Source organism: Heterodontus francisci, chromosome 15 (genome assembly GCF_036365525.1).
Source record: "Heterodontus francisci isolate sHetFra1 chromosome 15, sHetFra1.hap1, whole genome shotgun sequence".
NCBI lineage: Eukaryota > Metazoa > Chordata > Chondrichthyes > Heterodontiformes > Heterodontidae > Heterodontus > Heterodontus francisci.
The window spans coordinates 1,311,546-1,333,342 of NC_090385.1; the positions used below are offsets into that span (position 1 = coordinate 1,311,546).

The 21,797-nt window shown below is 55.9% G+C and overlaps 1 protein-coding gene across 2 annotated transcripts in view; it reads left to right on the forward strand.

Annotated features, from left to right (window-relative positions):
* The first annotated feature begins 13,117 nt into the window (after positions 1 to 13,117).
* LOC137377460 (importin subunit alpha-4-like) overlaps positions 13,118 to 21,797 on the forward strand; it is a 125,567-nt gene continuing 116,887 nt past the window's right edge. Inside the window, exon 1 of one of the 2 annotated variants that reach the window (XM_068047053.1) lies at positions 13,118 to 13,238. In XM_068047053.1, coding sequence (XP_067903154.1) covers positions 13,170 to 13,238 — 69 coding nt within the window. In that variant the 5' untranslated portion in view covers positions 13,118 to 13,169. The remainder of the gene's footprint in view (positions 13,239 to 21,797) is intronic. The other variant, XM_068047055.1, reaches the window with a different exon arrangement.

Below are 21,797 nucleotides of genomic sequence, written 5' to 3' on the forward strand. Positions count from 1 at the left end.
GACCCCAATTTAAATATGTTATCCCAAAGACGAGTAATTACTATGATTTCAAATGCGAGCCCTCCAAATTAATCTGATTCTGATCTCATATATGAGCCACTGAATAAAATATGATTCAATTGCGAGCAAGCCTCCAATTAAGATATGATTCAAATCCAGAAACCCAATTAACATACGATTCAAATCTCGAGCGAGCCCCCAATTAATATGTTACGATCGACTGCTCCAGTCAAAGCCCCAATCAAAATTTGTGATTCTGATTGTGGTGGGAGAAATGCACTGTTAATTCAATCCCGTCCCTCTACAGATCGCCTAACAGATCATTTTAAACTTTCCCAATTAAAGAAAGACCCAGCCAAATTGTACCATCTATTAACCCCTGAATGAGACAAACCAAGCCAGGTGTCTTTAAATCAACAAATTAACTGTTTAATTAGAAAAACTAAAATTTTAACCACTATGAAGATATAAACAACATTTAAAATAGAAAAAATTAGAGTCCTTGCAAATTTACATTCCTACTGTGGCTGTATCCAAGGCAACGAGAACGCACCTTCTCGGTAACACCTGAGGCCTGCTTGTTCTTAAAGCAGTACTGATCCTTTACTGTCCTAAAGACACACCACATATTTCCCTGAAATAAACTACAGCATTATAACACCATGAATGAATAAAAAAAGCCACTTTGGATATTGTTGGGGGAGATGTATCAGGGGAAAGCATCAAGTGTCACGTTCTGGCACCATGGGTGGCTCAGCTACACATGAGGGGAGGTAGAACAGTGGCAGAGCTATAGTGCAAGGGGATTCTATCATTAGGGGTACAGATAGGCGTTTCTGTGACCGCAAAAGTGACTCCAGGATGGTATGTTGCCTCCCTGGTGCTATGGTCAAGGGTGTCACAGAGCGGCTGCAGGACATTAGAACATTACAGCGCAGTACAGGCCCTTCGGCCCTCGATGTTGCGCCGACCTGTGAAACCATCTGACCTACACTATTCCATTTTCATCCATATGTCTATCCAATGACCACTTAAATGCCCTTAAAGTTGGCGAGTCTACTACAGTTGCAGGCAGGGCGTTCCACGCCCCGACTACTCTCTGAGTAAAGAAACTACCTCTGACGTCTGTCCTATATCTATCACCCCTCCACTTAAAGCTATGTCCCCTCGTGTTTGCCATCACCATCCGAGGAAAAAGACTCCACTATCCACCCTATCTAACCCTCTGATTATCTTATATGTCTCTATTAAGTCACCTCTCCTCCTCCTTCTCTCCGACGAAAACAACCTCAAGTCCCTCAGCCTTTCCTCGTAAGACCTTCCCTCCATACCAGGCAACATCCTAGTAAATCTCCTCTGCACCCTTTCCAAAGCTTCCACATCCTTCCTATAATGCGGTGACCAGAACTGCACGCAATACTCCAGGTGCGGTCTCACCAGAGTTTTGTACAGCTGCAGCATGACCTCGTGGCTCCGAAACTCGATCCCCCTACTAATAAAAGCTAACACACCATATGCCTTCTTAACAGCCCTATTAACCTGGGTGGCAACTTTCAGGGATTTATGTACCTGGACACCAAGATCTCTCTGTTCATCTACACTACCAAGAATCTTCCCATTAGCCCAGTACTCTGCATTCCTGTTACTCCTTCCAAAGTGAATCACCTCACACTTTTCCGCATTAAACTCCATTTGCCATCTCTCAGCCCAGCTCTGCAGCCTATCTATGTCCCTCTGTACCCTACAACATCCTTCGGCACTATCCACAACTCCACCGACCTTCGTGTCATCCGCAAATTTACTAACCCACCCTTCTACACCCTCTTCCAGATCATTTATAAAAATGACAAACAGCAGTGGCCCCAAAACAGATCCTTGCGGTACACCACTAGTAACTAAACTCCAGGATGAACATTTGCCATCAACCACCACCTTCTGTCTTCTTTCAGCTAGCCAATTTCTGATCCAAAGCTCTAAATCACCTTCAACCCCATACTTCCGGATTTTCTGCAATAGCCTACCGTGGGGAACCTTATCAAACGCCTTACTGAAATCCATATACACCACATCCACGGCTTTACCCTCATCCACCTGTTTGGTCACCTTCTCGAAAAACTCAATAAGGTTTGTGAGGCACGACCTACCCTTCACAAAACCATGCTGACTATCGCTAATGAACTTATTCTTTTCAAGATGATTATAAATCCTGTCTCTTATAACCTTTTCCAACATTTTACCCACAACCGAAGTAAGGCTCACAGGTCTATAATTACCAGGGCTGTCTCTACTCCCCTTCTTGAACAAGGGGACAACATTTGCTATCCTCCAGTCTTCCAGCACTATTCCTGTCGACAATGACGACATAAAGATCAAGGACAAAGGCTCTGCAATCTCCTCCCTGGCTTCCCAGAGAATCCGAGGATCAATCCCATCTGGCCCAGGGGACTTATCTATTTTCACACTTTCCAAAATTGCTAACACCTCCTCCTTGTGAACCTCAATCCCATCTAGCCTAGTAGTCTGAATCTCAGTATTCTCCTCGACAACATTTTCTTTCTCTACTGTAAATACTGACGAAAAATATTCATTTAACGCTTCCCCTATCTCCTCTGATTCCACACACAACTTCCCACTACTATCCTTGATTGGCCCTAATCTAACTCTAGTCATTCTTTTATTCCTGATAAACCTATAGAAAGCCTTAGGGTTTTCCCTGATCCTATCCGCCAATGACTTCTTGTGTCCTCTCCTCGCTCTTCTTAGCTCTCCCTTTAGATCCTTCCTGGCTAGCTTGTAACTCTCAAGCGCCCTAACTGAGCCTTCACGTCTCATCCTAACATAAGCCTTCTTCTTCCTCTTGACAAGCGCTTCAACTTCTTTAGTAAACCACGGCTCCCTCGCACGACAACTTCCTGCCTGCCTGACAGGTACATACTTATCAAGGACACGCAGTAGCTGCTCCTTGAATAAGCTCCACATTTCGATTGTGCCCATCCCCTGCAGTTTCCTTCCCCATCCTACGCATCCTAAATTTTGCCTAATCGCATCATAATTTCCTTTCCTCCAGCTATAATTCTTGCCCTGCGGTATATACCTGTCCCTGCCCATCGCTAAGGTAAACCTAACCGAATTGTGATCACTATCACCAAAGTGCTCACCTACATCTAAATCTAACACCTGGCCGGGTTCATTACCCAGTACCAAATCCAATGTGGCATCGCCCCTGGTTGGCCTGTCTACATACTGTGTCAGAAAACCCTCCTGCACACACTGGACAAAAACTGACCCATCTAAAGTACTCGAACTATAGTATTTCCAGTCAATATTTGGAAAGTTAAAGTCCCCCATAACAACTACCCTGTTACTCTCGCTCCTGTCGAGAATCATCTTCGCTATCCTTTCCTCTACATCTCTGGAACTATTCGGAGGTCTATAGAAGACTCCCAACAGGGTGACCTCTCCTCTCCTGTTTCTAACCTCGGCCCATACTACCTCAGTAGACGAGTCCTCAAGCGTCCTTTCTGCCGCTGTAATACTCTCCTTGATTAACAATGCCACACCCCCCCCTCTTTTACCATCTTCTCTCTTCTTACTGAAATATCTAAATCCCGGAACCTGCAACATCCATTTCTGCCCTGCTCTACCCATGTCTCCGAAATAGCCACGACATCGAGATCCCAGGTACCAACCCATGCTGCAAGCTCACCCACCTTATTCCGGATGCTCCTGGATTCTGAAGGATAGGGTGAACAGTCAAAGGTCATGGTACGCATTGGTACCAAAAGCATAGGTAGAAAGAGGGATGAGGTCCTGCAACAAGAATTTAGGAAGCTAGGTAGCAGATTAAAAAGCAGGACCTCAAAGGTTGTAATCTCTGGATTACTCCCAGTGCCACATGCTAGCGAGTATAGGAATAGGAGGATAGAGCAGATGAATGCATGGCTGAAGAGATGGTGCAGGAGGGAGGGCTTTAGTTTCCTGGATCACTAGGTCTGTTTCTGGTGAAGGTGGAACCTGTACAAGTTGGGGGTGAGGCTCAGTCAAATATAAAAGAGAAACTGAGTCAGTCTGGAAGGCAGAGCAAATGTAGACCTGTTCAGGCACAAGGGAAAAATGCAAGGTTGGATTGCATCTATTTCAATGCAAGGAGTCTTACTAGTAAGACAGATGAATTGAGGGCATTGATTAACACATGGGATTATGATATTATTGCTGTCACAGAGATATGGTTGAGGGAAGGACAGGACTGGCAGCTCAATATTCCAGGGTATAGAATCTTCAGGCGTGACAGGGGAGGGGGTAAAAGAAGAGGTGACATTGCACTGTTGATCAAGGAGTCAATTACTGTAGTAAGGAGGGATGATATCTTAGAAGGTTCTTCAAATGAAGCCATATGGGTAAAACTTAAAAACAAAAAGGGGGCAATCACTTGGCTGGGAGTGTACTACAGGCATCCAAGCAGTCAGCAAGAGATAGAGGAGCAGATATGTAGGCAAATCTCAGAGAGGTGTAAAAATAATAGAGTAATAATGGTAGAGGATTCCAACATCCCCAATATCAACTGGGATAGTCTTAGTGTAAAAGGCTTAAAGGGGGTGGAATTCTTAAAATGTATACAGGAGAGCTTTTTGAGCCAGTATGTAGAAAGTCCTACAAGAGAAGGGGCAGTACTGGACCTAATCCTAGGGAATGAAGCCGGACAAGTGGTAGAAGTGTCACGGGGGGAGCATTTCGGGGATAATGACCATAACTTATAGGAACCTAGGAAGATAGGAACAGGAGTAAGCCATTCAGCCCCTCGAGCCTGTTCCACCATTCAATGAGGTCATGGCTGATCCGTGGCCTAACTCCATATACCTGCCTTTGGCCCATATCCCTTAATATCTTTGCTTAACAAAAATCTATCTATCTCAGATTTAAAATTAACAACTGTTCTAGCTTCAACTGCTGTTTGTGGGAGAGAGTTCCAAACCTCTACCACCCTTTGCGTGAAGAAGTGCTTCCTAACATCTCTCCTGAATGGTCTGGTCCTAATTTTTAGACTATGCCCCCTAGTTTTAGAATCTCCAACCAGTGGAAATAGTTTATCTTTATCTAGCCTGTCTTTTCCTGTTAATATCTTGAAGACTTCTATCAGATCACCCCTTAACCTTCTAAATTCTAGCGAAAACAGGCCTAATTTGTGTAATCTCTCCTCGTAACTTAACCCCTGTAGTCCAGGTATCATTCTTGTAAACCTACATTGCACTCCCTCCAAGGCCAATATGTCTTTCCTAAGGTGTGGTGCCCAGAACTGCTCACAGTACTCCCAAGTGGGGTCTAACCAGGGTTTTGTACAGCTGCAGCATAACCTCTGTGTCTTTATACTCCAATCCTCTAGATATAAAGGCTCGCATTCCATTAGCCTTTTTGATTATTTTATGCACTTGTTCGTGGCATTTTAAAGATCTATGCACCTGAAACCCCCAAGTCTCTTTGGACATCCACTGTACTTAACCTCTTCACATTTAGAAAGTACCCTGCTCTATCCTTTTCTGATCCAAAATGGGTAATCTCACACTTGCCCGCATTGAAATCCATCTGCCACAGTTTTGCCTACTCACCCAGTCTGTCAATATCTCTTTGCAATTTTATGCTATCATCTAGACTGTCTACAATGCCGCCTAACTTTGCATCATCAGCAAATTTGGATATATGACTTACTATGCCATCATCCAAGTCGTTAATGAATAGTGTGAATAATTGAGGCCCCAACACAGATCCCTGCGGGACACCACTAGTTACATCCTGCCAATCAGAGTACTTACCCATTATCTGCACTCTCTGTCGTCTACCACTCAACCAACTTTCTAACCATGTCAATAATTTGCCCTCATCTCCATGGGCTTCTACCTTAGTTAACAGTCTCTTATGTGGGACTTTATCAAATGCCTTCTGGAAGTCCATATAAATAACATCCATAGACATTCCCCTGTCCACTACCTTAGTCACCTCTTCAAAAAATTCAATGAGATTTGTCAGGCATGACCTTCCCGTCATGAATCCAAGCTGGCTGTCCCTGATTAACTGAAGTTTTTCAGTCACCCTATCCTTGATTATAGACTCCAGCAACTTGCCCACCACAGATGTCAGGCTAACTGGTCTGTAATTTCCCCCTTTCACCCTTCTTAAAATGTGGAGTGACATGTGCAACTTTCCAATCCAGAGGGACCACTCCTGAATCGAGGGAACTCTGAAAGACTATAGTTAGGGCATCTACAATGTGCTCCCCTACTTCCTTTAACTTCCTTTAGGGCGGCACAATGGCGCAGTGGTTAACACTGCAGCCTCACAGCTCCAGCGACCCGGGTTCAGTTCTGGGTACTGCCTATGTGGAGTTTGCAAGTTCTCCCTGTGACTGTGTGGGTTTTCGCCGGGTGCTCCGGTTTCCTCCCACATGCCAAAGACTTGCAGGTTGATAGGTAAATTGGCCATTATAAATTGCCCCCAGTATAGGTAGGTGGTTGGGAAATATAGGGGACAGGTGGGGATGTGGTAGGAATATGGAATTAGTGTAGGATTAGTATAAATGGGTGGTTGATGGTCGGCACAGACTCGGTGGGCCGAAGGGCCTGTTTCAGTGCTGTATCTCTAAACTAAACTAAACCTAACACCCTCGGATGGAAACTGTCAGGTCCTGGGGATTTCTCACTCTTTAGTTCCATTAATTACCTTGTTACTGATGTTTTATTTACATTAATTGTATTAAGTCCCTGTCCCCTATCGGCTATTAATTTTTTCGGGACTTCCAGCAAGTTATCCTTCTTTTCAATTGTAAATACTGAGGCAAAGTAATTGTTCAACATGTCTGCCATTTCCCCATTATCAATGACAATATCTCCAGTTTCAGCTTTTCGTGGGCCTACATTGCTCTTGACCACCCGTTTTCCCTTTATGAAACTATAAAATTTCTTCTTATTGATTTTGATGTCCCTTGTAAGTTTCCTTTCATAATCTCTTTTAGTAGCTCTTATAAGCTGCTTTGTGACCCTTTGCTGGTCTTTGTATCGATCCCATTCAGCCGGATCTGTGCTGCGTTTTGCATTTTTGTAAGCCCTTTCTTTTTGTTTTATGCTATCCCTAATCTCTTTAGTTGTCCATGGCTGTTTTTTCTGTGAAGTGGCGCTTTTGCCTCTCAGGGGTATATACTCGCTCTGTAAGATTTAAGGTAGTTATGGAAAAGGACAAAGACGGGCCAGAAATAAAGGTACTGAATTGGGGGAAGGCCGATTTCAATATGATAAAACAGAATCTGGCCAAAGTGGATTGGGAGCAGCTACTTGTAGGAAAGTCTACATCAGACCAGTGGAAGTCATTCAAAGAGGAAATAGTGAGAGTTCAGAGCCAACATGTATCAGTTAAGGTGAAGGGTCAGACCAACAAGTCCAGGGAACCCTGGATGTCAAGGGATATAGAGGACTGGATAAGGAAAAAAAGGAGGCTTATGGCAGATTCAGGGGGCTGAAAATAGCGGAGGCCCTCGAGGAGTATAGAAAATGTAGGGGAGTACTTAAAAAAGTAATTAGGAGAGCGAAGAGGGGACATGAGAAAACACTGGTGGGCACGATAAAGGAAAATCCCAAGGCTTTTTATAAGTATATTAAGGGCAAGAGGATAACTAGGGAAAGAGTAAGGCCCATTAGGGACCAAAGTGGCAATGTGTGTGTGGAGCCGGTGGACATAGGTGAGGTTTTAAATGATTACTTTTCATCTGTGTTCACTATGGAGAAGGACGATGTAGGTGTAGAGATCAGGGAGGGGGATTGTGATATACTTGAACATATTAGCATTGAAAGGGAGGAGGTATTAGCGTTTTTAGCGGGCTTAAAAGTGGATAAATCCCCAGGCCCAGATGAGATGTATCCCTGGCTGTTAATGTGAGGCAACGGAGGAGATTGCAGGGGCTCTGACACAAATTTTCAAATCCTCTCTGGCCACAGGAGAGGTACCAGAGGACTGGAGGATGGCGAATGTGGTACCATTATTCAAGAAGGGTAGCAGGGATAAACCATATAATTTCAGGCCAGTGAGTCTAACATCAGTGGTTGGGAAACTATTGGAAAAAATTCTGAGGGACAGGATTAATCTCCACTTGGAGAGGCAGGGAGTAATCAGGGATAGTCAGGATGGCTTTGTCAGGGGGAGATCGTGTCTAACAAACTTGATTGCATTTTTCGAGGAGGTGACTAGATGTGTCGATGAGGATAAAGCAGTTGATGTAGTCTACATGAACTTCAGTAATCTCTTGATAAGGTCCCGCATGGGAGATTGGTTAAGAAGGTAAGAGCCCATGGGATCCAGGGCAGTTTGGCAAATTGGAACCAAATTGGCTCAGTGGCAGGAGGCAGAGGGTAATGGTCGAGGGTTGTTTTTGCAATTGGAAGCCTGTGACCAGGGATCGGTGCTGGGACCCTTGCTGTTTGTAGTGTGCATTAGTGATTTAGATGTGAATATAGGAGGTATGATCAGTAAGTTCGCAGATGACACGAAAATTGGTGGTGTCGTAAATAGTGAGGAGAAAAGCCTGAGATTCCAGGACGATATAGATGGGCTGGTAAGATGGGCGGAGCTGTGACAAATGGAATTTAATCCTGAGAAGTGTGAGGTGATGCATTTTGGGAGGTCTAACAAGGCAAGGGAATATACAATGGGTGGTAGGACCCTAGGAAGTACAGCGGGTCAGAGGGACCTTGGTGTACTTGTCCATAGATCACTGAAGGCAGCAGCACAGGTAGATAAGGTGGTTAGGAAAGCATATTAGCCGAGGCATAGAATATAAGAACATAAGAACTAGGAGCAGGAGTAGGCAATTCAGCCCCTCGAGCCTGCTCCACCATTCAATACGATCATAGGTGATCTCATCTCGACCTCAACTCCACTTTCCTGCCCATTCTCCATAACCCTTCAACCCATTACTAATTAAAAATCTGTCTATCTCTTCCTTAAATTTACTCAATGTCCCAGCATCCACCACACTCTGGGGTAGTGAATTCCACAGACTCACGACCCTTTGAGAGAAGTAATTTCTCCTCATCTCTGTTTTAAATCTGTTTCCCCTTATCCTAAAACTATGACCTCTCGTTCTAGATTGCCCCACAAGAGGAAACATCCTCTCTACGTCTACTTTGTCAATCCCCTTAATCATCTTATATACCTCAATTAGATCTCCTCTCATTCTTCTAAACTCTAGAGAGTAAAGGCCTAAACTGCTCAATCTCTCTTCATAAGACAAACCCCTCATCTCTGGAATCAATCTAGTGAACCTCCTCTGAACTGCCTCCAATGCAACTACATCCTTCCTCAAGTAAGGGGACCAAAACTGTACGCAGTACTCCAGGTGCGGTCTCACTAATGCCCTGTACAGTTGCAGCAACACTTCCCTACTTTTATACTCTATTCCTTTAACAATAAATTCCATTTGCCTTCCTTATTACCTGCTGCACCTGCATACTAGTTTTCTGCGATTCATGCATGAGGACAACCAGATCCCTCTGCACTGAAGCATCTGAAGTTTCTCTCCATTTAGATAATAATCTGCCTTTCTATTCCTCCGACCAAAATGGATAACCTCACACTTATCCACATTAAACTCCATCTGCCAAATTTTGGCCCATTCACCTAACCTATCCATATCCATTTGTAAATTTCTTATTTCTTTATTGCAACTTACTATCCCACCTATTTTAGTGTCATCTGCAAATTTGGCTATAGTACCTTCTATCCCTGCATCCAAGTCATTAATATAGATTGTAAATAGTTGGGGCCCGAGGACCGAACCCTGTGGCACCCCACTAGTTACATCTTGCCAACCAGAAAAAGACCCATTTATCCCAACTCTCTGTTTTCTGTTGCTTAGCCAATCCTCTATCCAAGCTAATAAATTGCCCCTAACCCCACGTGATCTTACCTTGTGTATTAATCTTTTGTGCGGCACCTTATCAAATGCCTTCTGGAAGTCCAGATATACTACATCTACAGGGTCCCCATTATCCACTTTACTTGTTACATCTTCAAAGAACTCTAGCAAATTAGTCAAACACGATTTACCCTTCATAAAGCCATGCTGACTCTGATGGATTTTGTTTTGACTTTCTAAATGTCCTGTTATTACTTCCTTAATAATAGAAACATAGAAAATAGAGCAGGAGTAGGCCATTCAGCCCTTCAAGCCTGCTCTACCATTCATTATTATTAGTTTTTTAGTTTTAGTTTTTAAGATACAGCACTGAAACAGGCCCTTCGGCCCACCGAGTCTGTGCCGACCATCAACCACCCATTTATACTAATCCTACACTAATTCCATTTTCCTACCACATCCCCACCTGTTCCTATATTTCCCTACCACCTACCTATACTAGGGGCAATTTATAATGGCCAACTTACCTATCAACCTGCAAGTCTTTGGCATGTGGGAGGAAACTGGAGCACCCGGAGGAAACCCACGCAGACACAGGGAGAACTTGCAAACTCCACACAGGCAGTACCCAGAATTGAACCTGGGTCGCTGGAGCTGTGAGGCTGCGGTGCTAACCACTGCGCCACTGTGCTGCCCTATTATGGCTGATCATCCAACTCAGTAACCTGTTTCCGCTTTCGCCCCATACCCTTTGATCCCTTTAGACCCAAGAGTTATATCTAACTCCTTCTTGAAAACATACAATGTTTTTGGCCTCAACTGCTTTCTGTGGTAGCGAATTCCACAGGCTCACCACTCTGGGTGAAGTAATTTCTTCTCATCTCAGTCCTGAAAGGTTTACCCCGTATCTTGAGATTATGACCCCTTGTTCTGGACTCCCCCACCATTGGGAACATCCTTCCTGCATCTACCCTGTCAAATCCTGTTAGAATTTTATAGGTTTCAATGAGATCCCCCCTCACTCTTCTGAACTCCAGCAAATATAATCCTAACCGACTCAATCTCTCCTCATATGTCAGTCCCGCCATCCCAGGAATCAGTCTGGTAAACCTTCGCTGCACTCCCTCGAGAGCAAGAACATCCTTCTTGGATTCTAACAATTTCCCAATATCAGATGTTAAACTAACTGGTCTGTAGTTTCCTACTTTCTGCCTCCCTCCCTTTTTGAATAAGGACGTTATATTAGCATTTTTCCAATCCACTGGAACCTTTCCCGCATCCAGGGAATTTTGAAATATTATAACCGATGGATCCACTATCTCCTCTGCCACTTCCTTTAAGACCCGAGGATGTAGGCCATCAGGCCCTGGGGACTTGTCTGCCTTCAATCCCAATAGTTTGCTCAGTACTTTTTCCCGAGTGATGATGATTGTTCTAAGTTCCTCCCTTTCTATAACCTCTGCATTACCTGTTACTATTGGGATGGTACTAGTGTCATCCACCGTGAAAACTGAGGCAAAATACTGATTTAGTGTCTCCGCCATTTCTGTGTTTCCCTCTATTAACTCCCCAGTCTCATCCTCCAAAGGACCAACATTCGCTTTAGCTACTCTCTTCCCTTTCATATACTTATAGAAGCTTTTGCTATCCGTTTTTATATTTTGCGCTAGTTTTCTTTCATAATTTACCTTTTCTCTTTTTATTACTTTTTTAGTAACCCTTTGTTGATCTTTAAAAGTTTCCCAGTCTTCTAGCCTGCCACTGGCCTTTGCAATGTGGTCTGCCTTAGTTTTTATCTTTGTGTTATCGTTAACTTCCTTGCTTAGCCATGGATGTTTTTCCCCCCTCTTAGAATCTTTCTTCCTCTCTGAAATATATTTTAGTTGGGAGGAATTGAATTTCTCCTTAAACATCTGCCACTGCTCATCAACTATCCTACCTTTTAGTCTTCCTGCCCAGTCCACTGGAGCCAAATCTGTCCTCATGCCTATGTAATTACCTTTGTTTAACTCCAGACTGCTAGTGTGGGACTCCAGTTTCTCGCCTTCAAACTGAATTTGAAATTCTAGCATGCTATGGTCACTCTTCCCTAGAGGATCCTTAACTATGAGATCATTAATTAATCCCACCTCATTACACAATACCAAATCTAGAATACCCTGCTTCCTGGTTGGTTCCACAACATATTGCTCCAAAAAACAATCTCTAATACATTCAATGAACTCTTCCTCGAGGCTCCCCTTGCCAATATGAGTAATCCAGTCTATATGCATATTAAAATCACCCATGATTATTGCCGTACCTTTCTTACAAGCCCCCAGTATTTCCTGGTTTATACTGTGCCCCACTGTGGAAATACTGTTTGGGGACCTATAGATTACTCCCACCAGGGACTTCTTTCCCTTACTATTTCTTACTTCTACCCAGACTGATTCTACGTCTTGATCTCCAGTGCCTATATCGTTTCTCACTACAGCACTGATCTCTTCCTTTAGAGCAATATAAGAGCAGGGAGGTTATGATGGAGCTGTCTAAAATGCTAGTTAGGCCACAGCTGGAGTACTGAGTACAGTTCTGGGCACCACACTATATGAAGGGTGTGATTGCACTGGAGAGGTTGCAGAGGAGATTCACCAGGATGTTGCCTGGGCTGGAGCATTTCAGCTATGAAGAAAGAATGAAAAGGCTAGGGCTAGGTGCTTGATGGCTGGCACAGACACGATGGGCCGAAGGGCCTGTTTCTGTGCTGTATAACTCTATGACTATGTGATGGTTGTCGATGTTCAATATGGACAACTGGGGAACTGGCAATGAATGGGTCAACAACGGATGAGTGGACGAAGTGGTGCTGGGTGAGCAGTGAGTCGATGATATGGGCTGGGATGTAACACTGTGACAAGGCCGAAACCTCCCACACAAACTGCCCAGACCCCACCCCCTGGCAAAGCCCCACCTCCTGGCAAAGCCCCACCCCCTGGCAAAGCCCCACCCCCTGGCAAAGCCCCACCTCCTGGCAAAGCCCCACCTCCTGGCAAAGCCCCTCCCCCTGGCAAAGCCCCTCCCCCTGGCAAAGCCCCACCTCCTGGCAAAGCCCCTCCCCCTGGCAAAGCCCCACCTCCTGGCAAAGCCCCTCCCCCTGGCAAAGCCCCTCCCTGAGGGATGTTGCAATGCGCGTGCTTGTGGCGTGCTGCGCGCCCCCGCAGTGGCTGCGTCTTGCGTGCGCGTGCTCGCGGGTGAAGGTGCGCGTGCCCGAGCTGGGTGTCGAGCGGCCGCCATGTCGGAGCCGGAGCGGCTGGAGAATCACCGGATCCGCAACTTCAAGAACAAGGGCCGCGATGTGGAGGTACCGGGGAGCGGGGGCCGCGGAACCGGGAAGCCGCCCCGGCTACTGCTGCTGCCCAGCCCTTAACCTGTGGGTGTGGACGGGAGCGGCCTCGGATCCCGCCTGGCGGAGCCGAGCCGGTTCGGGAGAGAGGCTCAGGCTCTGCGGCCTAAACATTATCCACTGAAACCTCTTTCCTCGCCCCGAAAACCCCACTGCCTGCATCCCCTCACTAACACACCCCCGACACCCCCGGCTCAGACACTCCCCTCCCTCACAGCGCTCAAGGAGGCCATTCCGCCCCTCATCCTGTTGCCGCCCTTCTCCCCCCCCCACACCCCCCCCGCTCACCCCCCCCACTCACTCCCCCACCCACCCTCCACTCACTCCCCCCCACCCCCCCTCCACTCACTCCCCACTCACTCCCCACTCACTCCCCACTCACTCCCCCACCCACCCTCCACTCACTCCCCCACCCACCCTCCACTCACTCCCCCCCACCCCCCCTCCACTCACTCCCCCCCACCCCCCCTCCACTCACTCCCCACTCACTCCCCACTCACTCCCCACTCACTCCCCACTCACTCCCCCACCCACCCTCCGCTCACCTCCACACCCCCCCCGCTCACCCCCCCACCCCCCCTCCACTCACCCCCCCACACCCCCCTCCACTCACCCCCCCTCCACTCACCCCCCTCCACTCACCCCCCCCACCCACCCTCCACTCACTCCCCCCCCCCACCCCCCCCTCCACACTCCCCCCCCCACCCCCCCTCCACACTCCCCCCCACCCCCCCCTCCACTCACTCCCCACCCACCCTCCACTCACTCCCCACTCACTCCCCCACCCACCCTCCACTCACTCCCCCACCCACCCTCCACTCACTCCCCCCCACCCCCCCTCCACTCACTCCCCCCCACCCCCCCTCCACTCACTCCCCACTCACTCCCCACTCACTCCCCCACCCACCCTCCGCTCACCTCCACACCCCCCCCGCTCACCCCCCCACCCCCCCTCCACTCACCCCCCCACCCCCCTCCACTCACCCCCCCACCCCCCCTCCACTCACCCCCCCTCCACTCACCCCCCCTCCACTCACCCCCCTCCACTCACCCCCCCCACCCACCCTCCACTCACTCCCCCCCCCACCCCCCCCTCCACACTCCCCCCCCCCACCCCCCCCTCCACACTCCCCCCCACCCCCCCCTCCACTCACTCCCCACCCACCCTCCACTCACTCCCCACCACTCACTCCCCCCCACCCCCCCCACCACTCCCCCCCCCACCCCCCCTCCACTCACTCCCCCCCACCCCCCCTCCACTCACTCCCCCCCACCCCCCCTCCACTCACTCCCCACTCACTCCCCACTCACTCCCCACTCACTCCCCACTCACTCCCCACTCACTCCCCACTCACTCCCCACTCACCCCCCCCCACACCCCCCGCTCACCCCCCCACCCCCCCTCCACTCACCCCCCCTCCACTCACCCCCCTCCACTCACCCCCCTCCACTCACCCCCCCCACCCACCCTCCACTCACTCCCCCCCACCCCCCCCTCCACACTCCCCCCCCCCCCCACCCCCCCCTCCACACTCCCCCCCACCCCCCCCTCCACTCACTCCCCACCCACCCTCCACTCACCCCCACCACTCACTCCCCCCCCACCCCCCCTCCACTCACTCCCCCCCACCCCCCCTCCACTCACTCCCCCCCACCCCCCCTCCACTCACTCCCCCCCACCCCCCCTCCACTCACTCCCCCCCACCCCCCCTCCACTCACTCCCCACTCACCCTCCACTCACCCCCCCACCCACCCTCCGCTCACCTCCACACCCACCCCCTGCTCACCCCCCCCACCCCCCCTCCACTCACCCCCCACCACTCACCCCCCCCACCCACCCTCCACTCACTCCCCCCACCCCCCCTCCACTCACTCCCCACCCACCCTCCGCTCACCTCCACACCCCCCCCGCTCACCCCCCTCCACTCACCCCCCTCCACTCACCCCCCTCCACTCACCCCCCTCCACTCACCCTCCACTCACCCCCACCACTCACCACCCCCCACCCACCCTCCACTCACCCCCACCACTCACCACCCCCCACCCACCCTCCACTCACCCCCCACCCACCCTCTACTCAACCCCCCCACCCACCCACCCTCCACTCAACCCCCCCACCCTCCACTCAACCCCCCCACCCTCCACTCAACCCCCCCACCCTCCACTCAACCCCCCCACCCTCCACTCAACCCCCCCACCCTCCACTCACTCCCCACCCACCCTCCACTCACCCCCCCCGCTCACCCCCCCACCCCCTCCACTCACCCCCCCTCCACTCACCCCCCCTCCACTCACCCCCCCTCCACTCACCCCCCCCACCCACCCTCCACTCACTCCCCCCCACCCCCCCTCCACACTCCCCCCCACCCCCCCCCTCCACTCACTCCCCACCCACCCTCCACTCACCCCCACCACTCACTCCCCCCCACCCCCCCTCCACTCACTCCCCCCCACCCCCCCTCCACTCACTCCCCCCCACCCCCCCTCCACTCACTCCCCCCCACTCACCCTCCACTCACCCCCCCACCCACCCTCCGCTCACCTCCACACCCACCCCCTGCTCACCCCCCCCCACTCCCCCTCCACTCACCCCCCACCACTCACCCCCCACCACTCTCCCCCCACCACTCACCCCCCCCACCCACCCTCCACTCACTCCCCCCACCCCCCCTCCACTCACTCCCCACCCACCCTCCGCTCACCTCCACACCCCCCCCGCTCACCCCCCTCCACTCACCCCCCTCCACTCACCCTCCACTAACCCCCACCACTCACCACCCCCCACCCACCCTCCACTCACCCCCACCACTCACCACCCCCCACCCACCCTCCACTCACCCCCCACCCACCCTCTACTCAACCCCCCCACCCACCCACCCTCCACTCAACCCCCCCACCCTCCACTCAACCCCCCCACCCTCCACTCACCTCCACACCCCCCCCCACTCACCACCCCCCACCCCCCCCTCCGCTCACCACCCCACCTCCCCTCCACTCACTCCCCACACCCTCCACTCACCCCCCCACCCACCCTCCGCTCAACTCCACACCCCCCCCCACTCACCCCCCCCACCCACCCTCCACTCACCCCCCCTCCACTCACCCCCCCTCCACCCTCCACTCACCCCCCCCCACCCACCCTCCACTCCCCCCACCGCTCACCACCCCCCACCCCCCCCTCCGCTCACCCCCCCCACCCCCCCTCCACTCACTCCCCACTCACCCTCCACTCCCCCCCACCCACCCTCCGCTCACCTCCACCCACCCCTCCACTCACCCCCCCCCCACCCCCCCTCCACTCACCCCCCTCCACTCACCCCCTCCACTCACCCCCCCCACCCACCCTCCACTCACCCCCACCACTCACCACCCCCCACCCACCCTCCACACCCCCCCCACTCACCACCCCCCACCCCCCCCTCCGCTCACCCCCCCCCACCCCCCACTCACTCCCCACTCACCCTCCACTCACATGCCCACCCACCCTCCGCTCACCTCCACACCCCCCCGCTCACCCCCCCCCTCCACCCCCCCCTCCACCCCCCCCTCCACCCCCCCCTCCACCCCCCCCTCCGCCCCCCCTCCGCTCACCCCCCCCTCCGCTCACCCCCCCCCTCCGCTCACCCCCCCCTCCGCTCACCCCCCCCTCCGCTCACCCCCCCTCCGCTCACCCCCCCTCCGCTCACCCCCCCTCCGCTCACCCCCCCTCCGCTCACCCCCCCTCCGCTCACCCCCCCTCCGCTCACCCCCCCTCCGCTCACCCCCCCTCCGCTCACCCCCCCTCCGCTCACCCCCCCTCCGCTCACCCCCCGCTCACCCCCCCCCCCCACCCTCCGCTCACCTCCACTCACCCCCCCCCCCACTCACCACCCCCCACTCCGCTCACACCCCCCACCCCCCCTCCACTCTCCGCCCCCACCCCCCCTCCGCTCTCAGCCCCCACCCCCCCTCCGCTCTCAGCCCCCACCCCCCCTCCGCTCTCAGCCCCCACCCCCCCTCCGCTCTCCGCCCCCACCCCCCCTCCGCTCTCCGCCCCCACCCCCCCTCCGCTCTCCGCCCCCACCCCCCCTCCGCTCTCCGCCCCCACCCCCCCTCCGCTCTCCGCCCCCACCCCCCCTCCGCTCTCCGCCCCCACCCCCCCTCCGCTCTCCGCCCCCACCCCCCCTCCGCTCTCCGCCCCCCCCCCTCCGCTCTCCGCCCCCACCCCCCCTCCGCTCTCCGCCCCCACCCCCCCTCCGCTCTCCGCCCCCACCCCCCCTCCGCTCTCCGCCCCCACCCCCCCTCCGCTCTCCGCCCCCACCCCCCCTCCGCTCTCCGCCCCCACCCCCCCTCCGCTCTCCGCCCCCACCCCCCCTCCGCTCTCCGCCCCCACCCCCCCTCCGCTCTCCGCCCCCACCCCCCCTCCGCTCTCCGCCCCCACCCCCCCTCCGCTCTCCGCCCCCACCCCCCCTCCGCTCTCCGCCCCCACCCCCCCTCCGCTCTCCGCCCCCACCCCCCCTCCGCTCTCCGCCCCCACCCCCCCTCCGCTCTCCGCCCCCACCCCCCCTCCGCTCTCCGCCCCCACCCCCCCTCCGCTCTCCGCCCCCACCCCCCCTCCGCTCTCCGCCCCCACCCCCCCTCCGCTCTCCGCCCCCACCCCCCCTCCGCTCACCGCCCCCACCCCCCTCCGCTCACCCCCCCCACCCCGCTTCCGCTCACCCCGCTCACCCCCCCCTCCTCCAACCTCCCCCCCCATCTCCAACCTCCCCCCCCCCATCTCCAACCTCCCCCCCCCATCTCCAACCTCCCCCCCCCATCTCCAACCTCCCCCCCCCATCTCCAACCTCCCCCCCCCATCTCCAACCTCCCCCCCCCATCTCCAACCTCCCCCCCCCATCTCCAACCTCCCCCCCCCCATCTCCAACCTCCCCCCCCCCATCTCCAACCTCCCCCCCCCATCTCCAACCTCCCCCCCCCCATCTCCAACCTCCCCCCCCCATCTCCAACCTCCCCCCCCCCATCTCCAACCTCCCCCCCCCCATCTCCAACCTCCCCCCCCCATCTCCAACCTCCCCCCCCCCATCTCCAACCTCCCCCCCCCCCCCATCTCCAACCTCCCCCCCCCCCCCCATCTCCAACCTCCCCCCCCCCCCCATCTCCAACCTCCCCCCCCCCATCTCCAACCTCCCCCCCCCCATCTCCAACCTCCCCCCCCCCATCTCCAACCTCCCCCCCCCATCTCCAACCTCCCCCCCCCCATCTCCAACCTCCCCCCCCCCATCTCCAACCTCCCCCCCCCCATCTCCAACCTCCCCCCCCCCCATCTCCAACCTCCCCCCCCCCCATCTCCAACCTCCCCCCCCCATCTCCAACCTCCCCCCCCCATCTCCAACCTCCCCCCCCCATCTCCAACCTCCCCCCCCCATCTCCAACCTCCCCCCCCCATCTCCAACCTCCCCCCCCCATCTCCAACCTCCCCCCCCCATCTCCAACCTCCCCCCCCCATCTCCAACCTCCCCCCCCCATCTCCAACCTCCCCCCCCCATCTCCAACCTCCCCCCCCCATCTCCAACCTCCCCCCCCCCATCTCCAACCTCCCCCCCCCCATCTCCAACCTCCCCCCCCCCATCTCCAACCTCCCCCCCCCCATCTCCAACCTCCCCCCCCCCATCTCCAACCTCCCCCCCCCCATCTCCAACCTCCCCCCCCCCATCTCCAACCTCCCCCCCCCCATCTCCAACCTCCCCCCCCCCATCTCCAACCTCCCCCCCCCCATCTCCAACCTCCCCCCCCCATCTCCAACCTCCCCCCCCCCCATCTCCAACCTCCCCCCCCCATCTCCAACCTCCCCCCCCCATCTCCAACCTCCCCCCCCCCATCTCCAACCTCCCCCCCCCATCTCCAACCTCCCCCCCCCATCTCCAACCTCCCCCCCCCATCTCCAACCTCCCCCCCCCATCTCCAACCTCCCCCCCCCATCTCCAACCTCCCCCCCCCATCTCCAACCTCCCCCCCCCATCTCCAACCTCCCCCCCCCATCTCCAACCTCCCCCCCCCATCTCCAACCTCCCCCCCCCATCTCCAACCTCCCCCCCCCATCTCCAACCTCCCCCCCCCATCTCCAACCTCCCCCCCCCATCTCCAACCTCCCCCCCCCATCTCCAACCTCCCCCCCCCATCTCCAACCTCCCCCCCCCATCTCCAACCTCCCCCCCCCATCTCCAACCTCCCCCCCCCATCTCCAACCTCCCCCCCCCATCTCCAACCTCCCCCCCCCATCTCCAACCTCCCCCCCCCATCTCCAACCTCCCCCCCCCATCTCCAACCTCCCCCCCCCATCTCCAACCTCCCCCCCCCATCTCCAACCTCCCCCCCCCATCTCCAACCTCCCCCCCCCATCTCCAACCTCCCCCCCCCATCTCCAACCTCCCCCCCCCATCTCCAACCTCCCCCCCCCATCTCCAACCTCCCCCCCCCATCTCCAACCTCCCCCCCCCATCTCCAACCTCCCCCCCCCATCTCCAACCTCCCCCCCCCATCTCCAACCTCCCCCCCCCATCTCCAACCTCCCCCCCCCATCTCCAACCTCCCCCCCCCATCTCCAACCTCCCCCCCCCATCTCCAACCTCCCCCCCCCATCTCCAACCTCCCCCCCCCATCTCCAACCTCCCCCCCCCATCTCCAACCTCCCCCCCCCATCTCCAACCTCCCCCCCCCCATCTCCAACCTCCCCCCCCCATCTCCAACCTCCCCCCCCCATCTCCAACCTCCCCCCCCCCATCTCCAACCTCCCCCCCCCCATCTCCAACCTCCCCCCCCCATCTCCAACCTCCCCCCCCCATCTCCAACCTCCCCCCCCCATCTCCAACCTCCCCCCCCCATCTCCAACCTCCCCCCCCCCATCTCCAACCTCCCCCCCCCATCTCCAACCTCCCCCCCCCATCTCCAACCTCCCCCCCCCATCTCCAACCTCCCCCCCCCATCTCCAACCTCCCCCCCCCATCTCCAACCTCCCCCCCCCATCTCCAACCTCCCCCCCCCATCTCCAACCTCCCCCCCCCATCTCCAACCTCCCCCCCCCATCTCCAACCTCCCCCCCCCATCTCCAACCTCCCCCCCCCATCTCCAACCTCCCCCCCCCATCTCCAACCTCCCCCCCCCATCTCCAACCTCCCCCCCCCATCTCCAACCTCCCCCCCCCATCTCCAACCTCCCCCCCCCATCTCCAACCTCCCCCCCCCATCTCCAACCTCCCCCCCCCATCTCCAACCTCCCCCCCCCATCTCCAACCTCCCCCCCCCATCTCCAACCTCCCCCCCCCATCTCCAACCTCCCCCCCCCATCTCCAACCTCCCCCCCCCATCTCCAACCTCCCCCCCCCATCTCCAACCTCCCCCCCCCATCTCCAACCTCCCCCCCCCATCTCCAACCTCCCCCCCCCATCTCCAACCTCCCCCCCCCATCTCCAACCTCCCCCCCCCATCTCCAACCTCCCCCCCCCATCTCCAACCTCCCCCCCCCATCTCCAACCTCCCCCCCCCATCTCCAACCTCCCCCCCCCATCTCCAACCTCCCCCCCCCATCTCCAACCTCCCCCCCCCATCTCCAACCTCCCCCCCCCATCTCCAACCTCCCCCCCCCATCTCCAACCTCCCCCCCCCATCTCCAACCTCCCCCCCCCATCTCCAACCTCCCCCCCCCATCTCCAACCTCCCCCCCCCATCTCCAACCTCCCCCCCCCATCTCCAACCTCCCCCCCCCCATCTCCAACCTCCCCCCCCCATCTCCAACCTCCCCCCCCCATCTCCAACCTCCCCCCCCCATCTCCAACCTCCCCCCCCCATCTCCAACCTCCCCCCCCCATCTCCAACCTCCCCCCCCCATCTCCAACCTCCCCCCCCCATCTCCAACCTCCCCCCCCCATCTCCAACCTCCCCCCCCCATCTCCAACCTCCCCCCCCCATCTCCAACCTCCCCCCCCCATCTCCAACCTCCCCCCCCCATCTCCAACCTCCCCCCCCCATCTCCAACCTCCCCCCCCCATCTCCAACCTCCCCCCCCCATCTCCAACCTCCCCCCCCCATCTCCAACCTCCCCCCCCCATCTCCAACCTCCCCCCCCCATCTCCAACCTCCCCCCCCCATCTCCAACCTCCCCCCCCCATCTCCAACCTCCCCCCCCCATCTCCAACCTCCCCCCCCCATCTCCAACCTCCCCCCCCCATCTCCAACCTCCCCCCCCCATCTCCAACCTCCCCCCCCTATCTCCAACCTCCCCCCCCCATCTCCAACCTCCCCCCCCCATCTCCAACCTCCCCCCCCCATCTCCAACCTCCCCCCCCCATCTCCAACCTCCCCCCCCATCTCCAACCTCCCCCCCCATCTCCAACCTCCCCCCCCCATCTCCAACCTCCCCCCCCCCATCTCCAACCTCCCCCCCCCCATCTCCAACCTCCCCCCCCCCTCCAACCTCCCCCCCCCCCTCCAACCTCCCCCCCCCCCCTCCAACCTCCCCCCACTCCTCTAACCTCCCCCCAC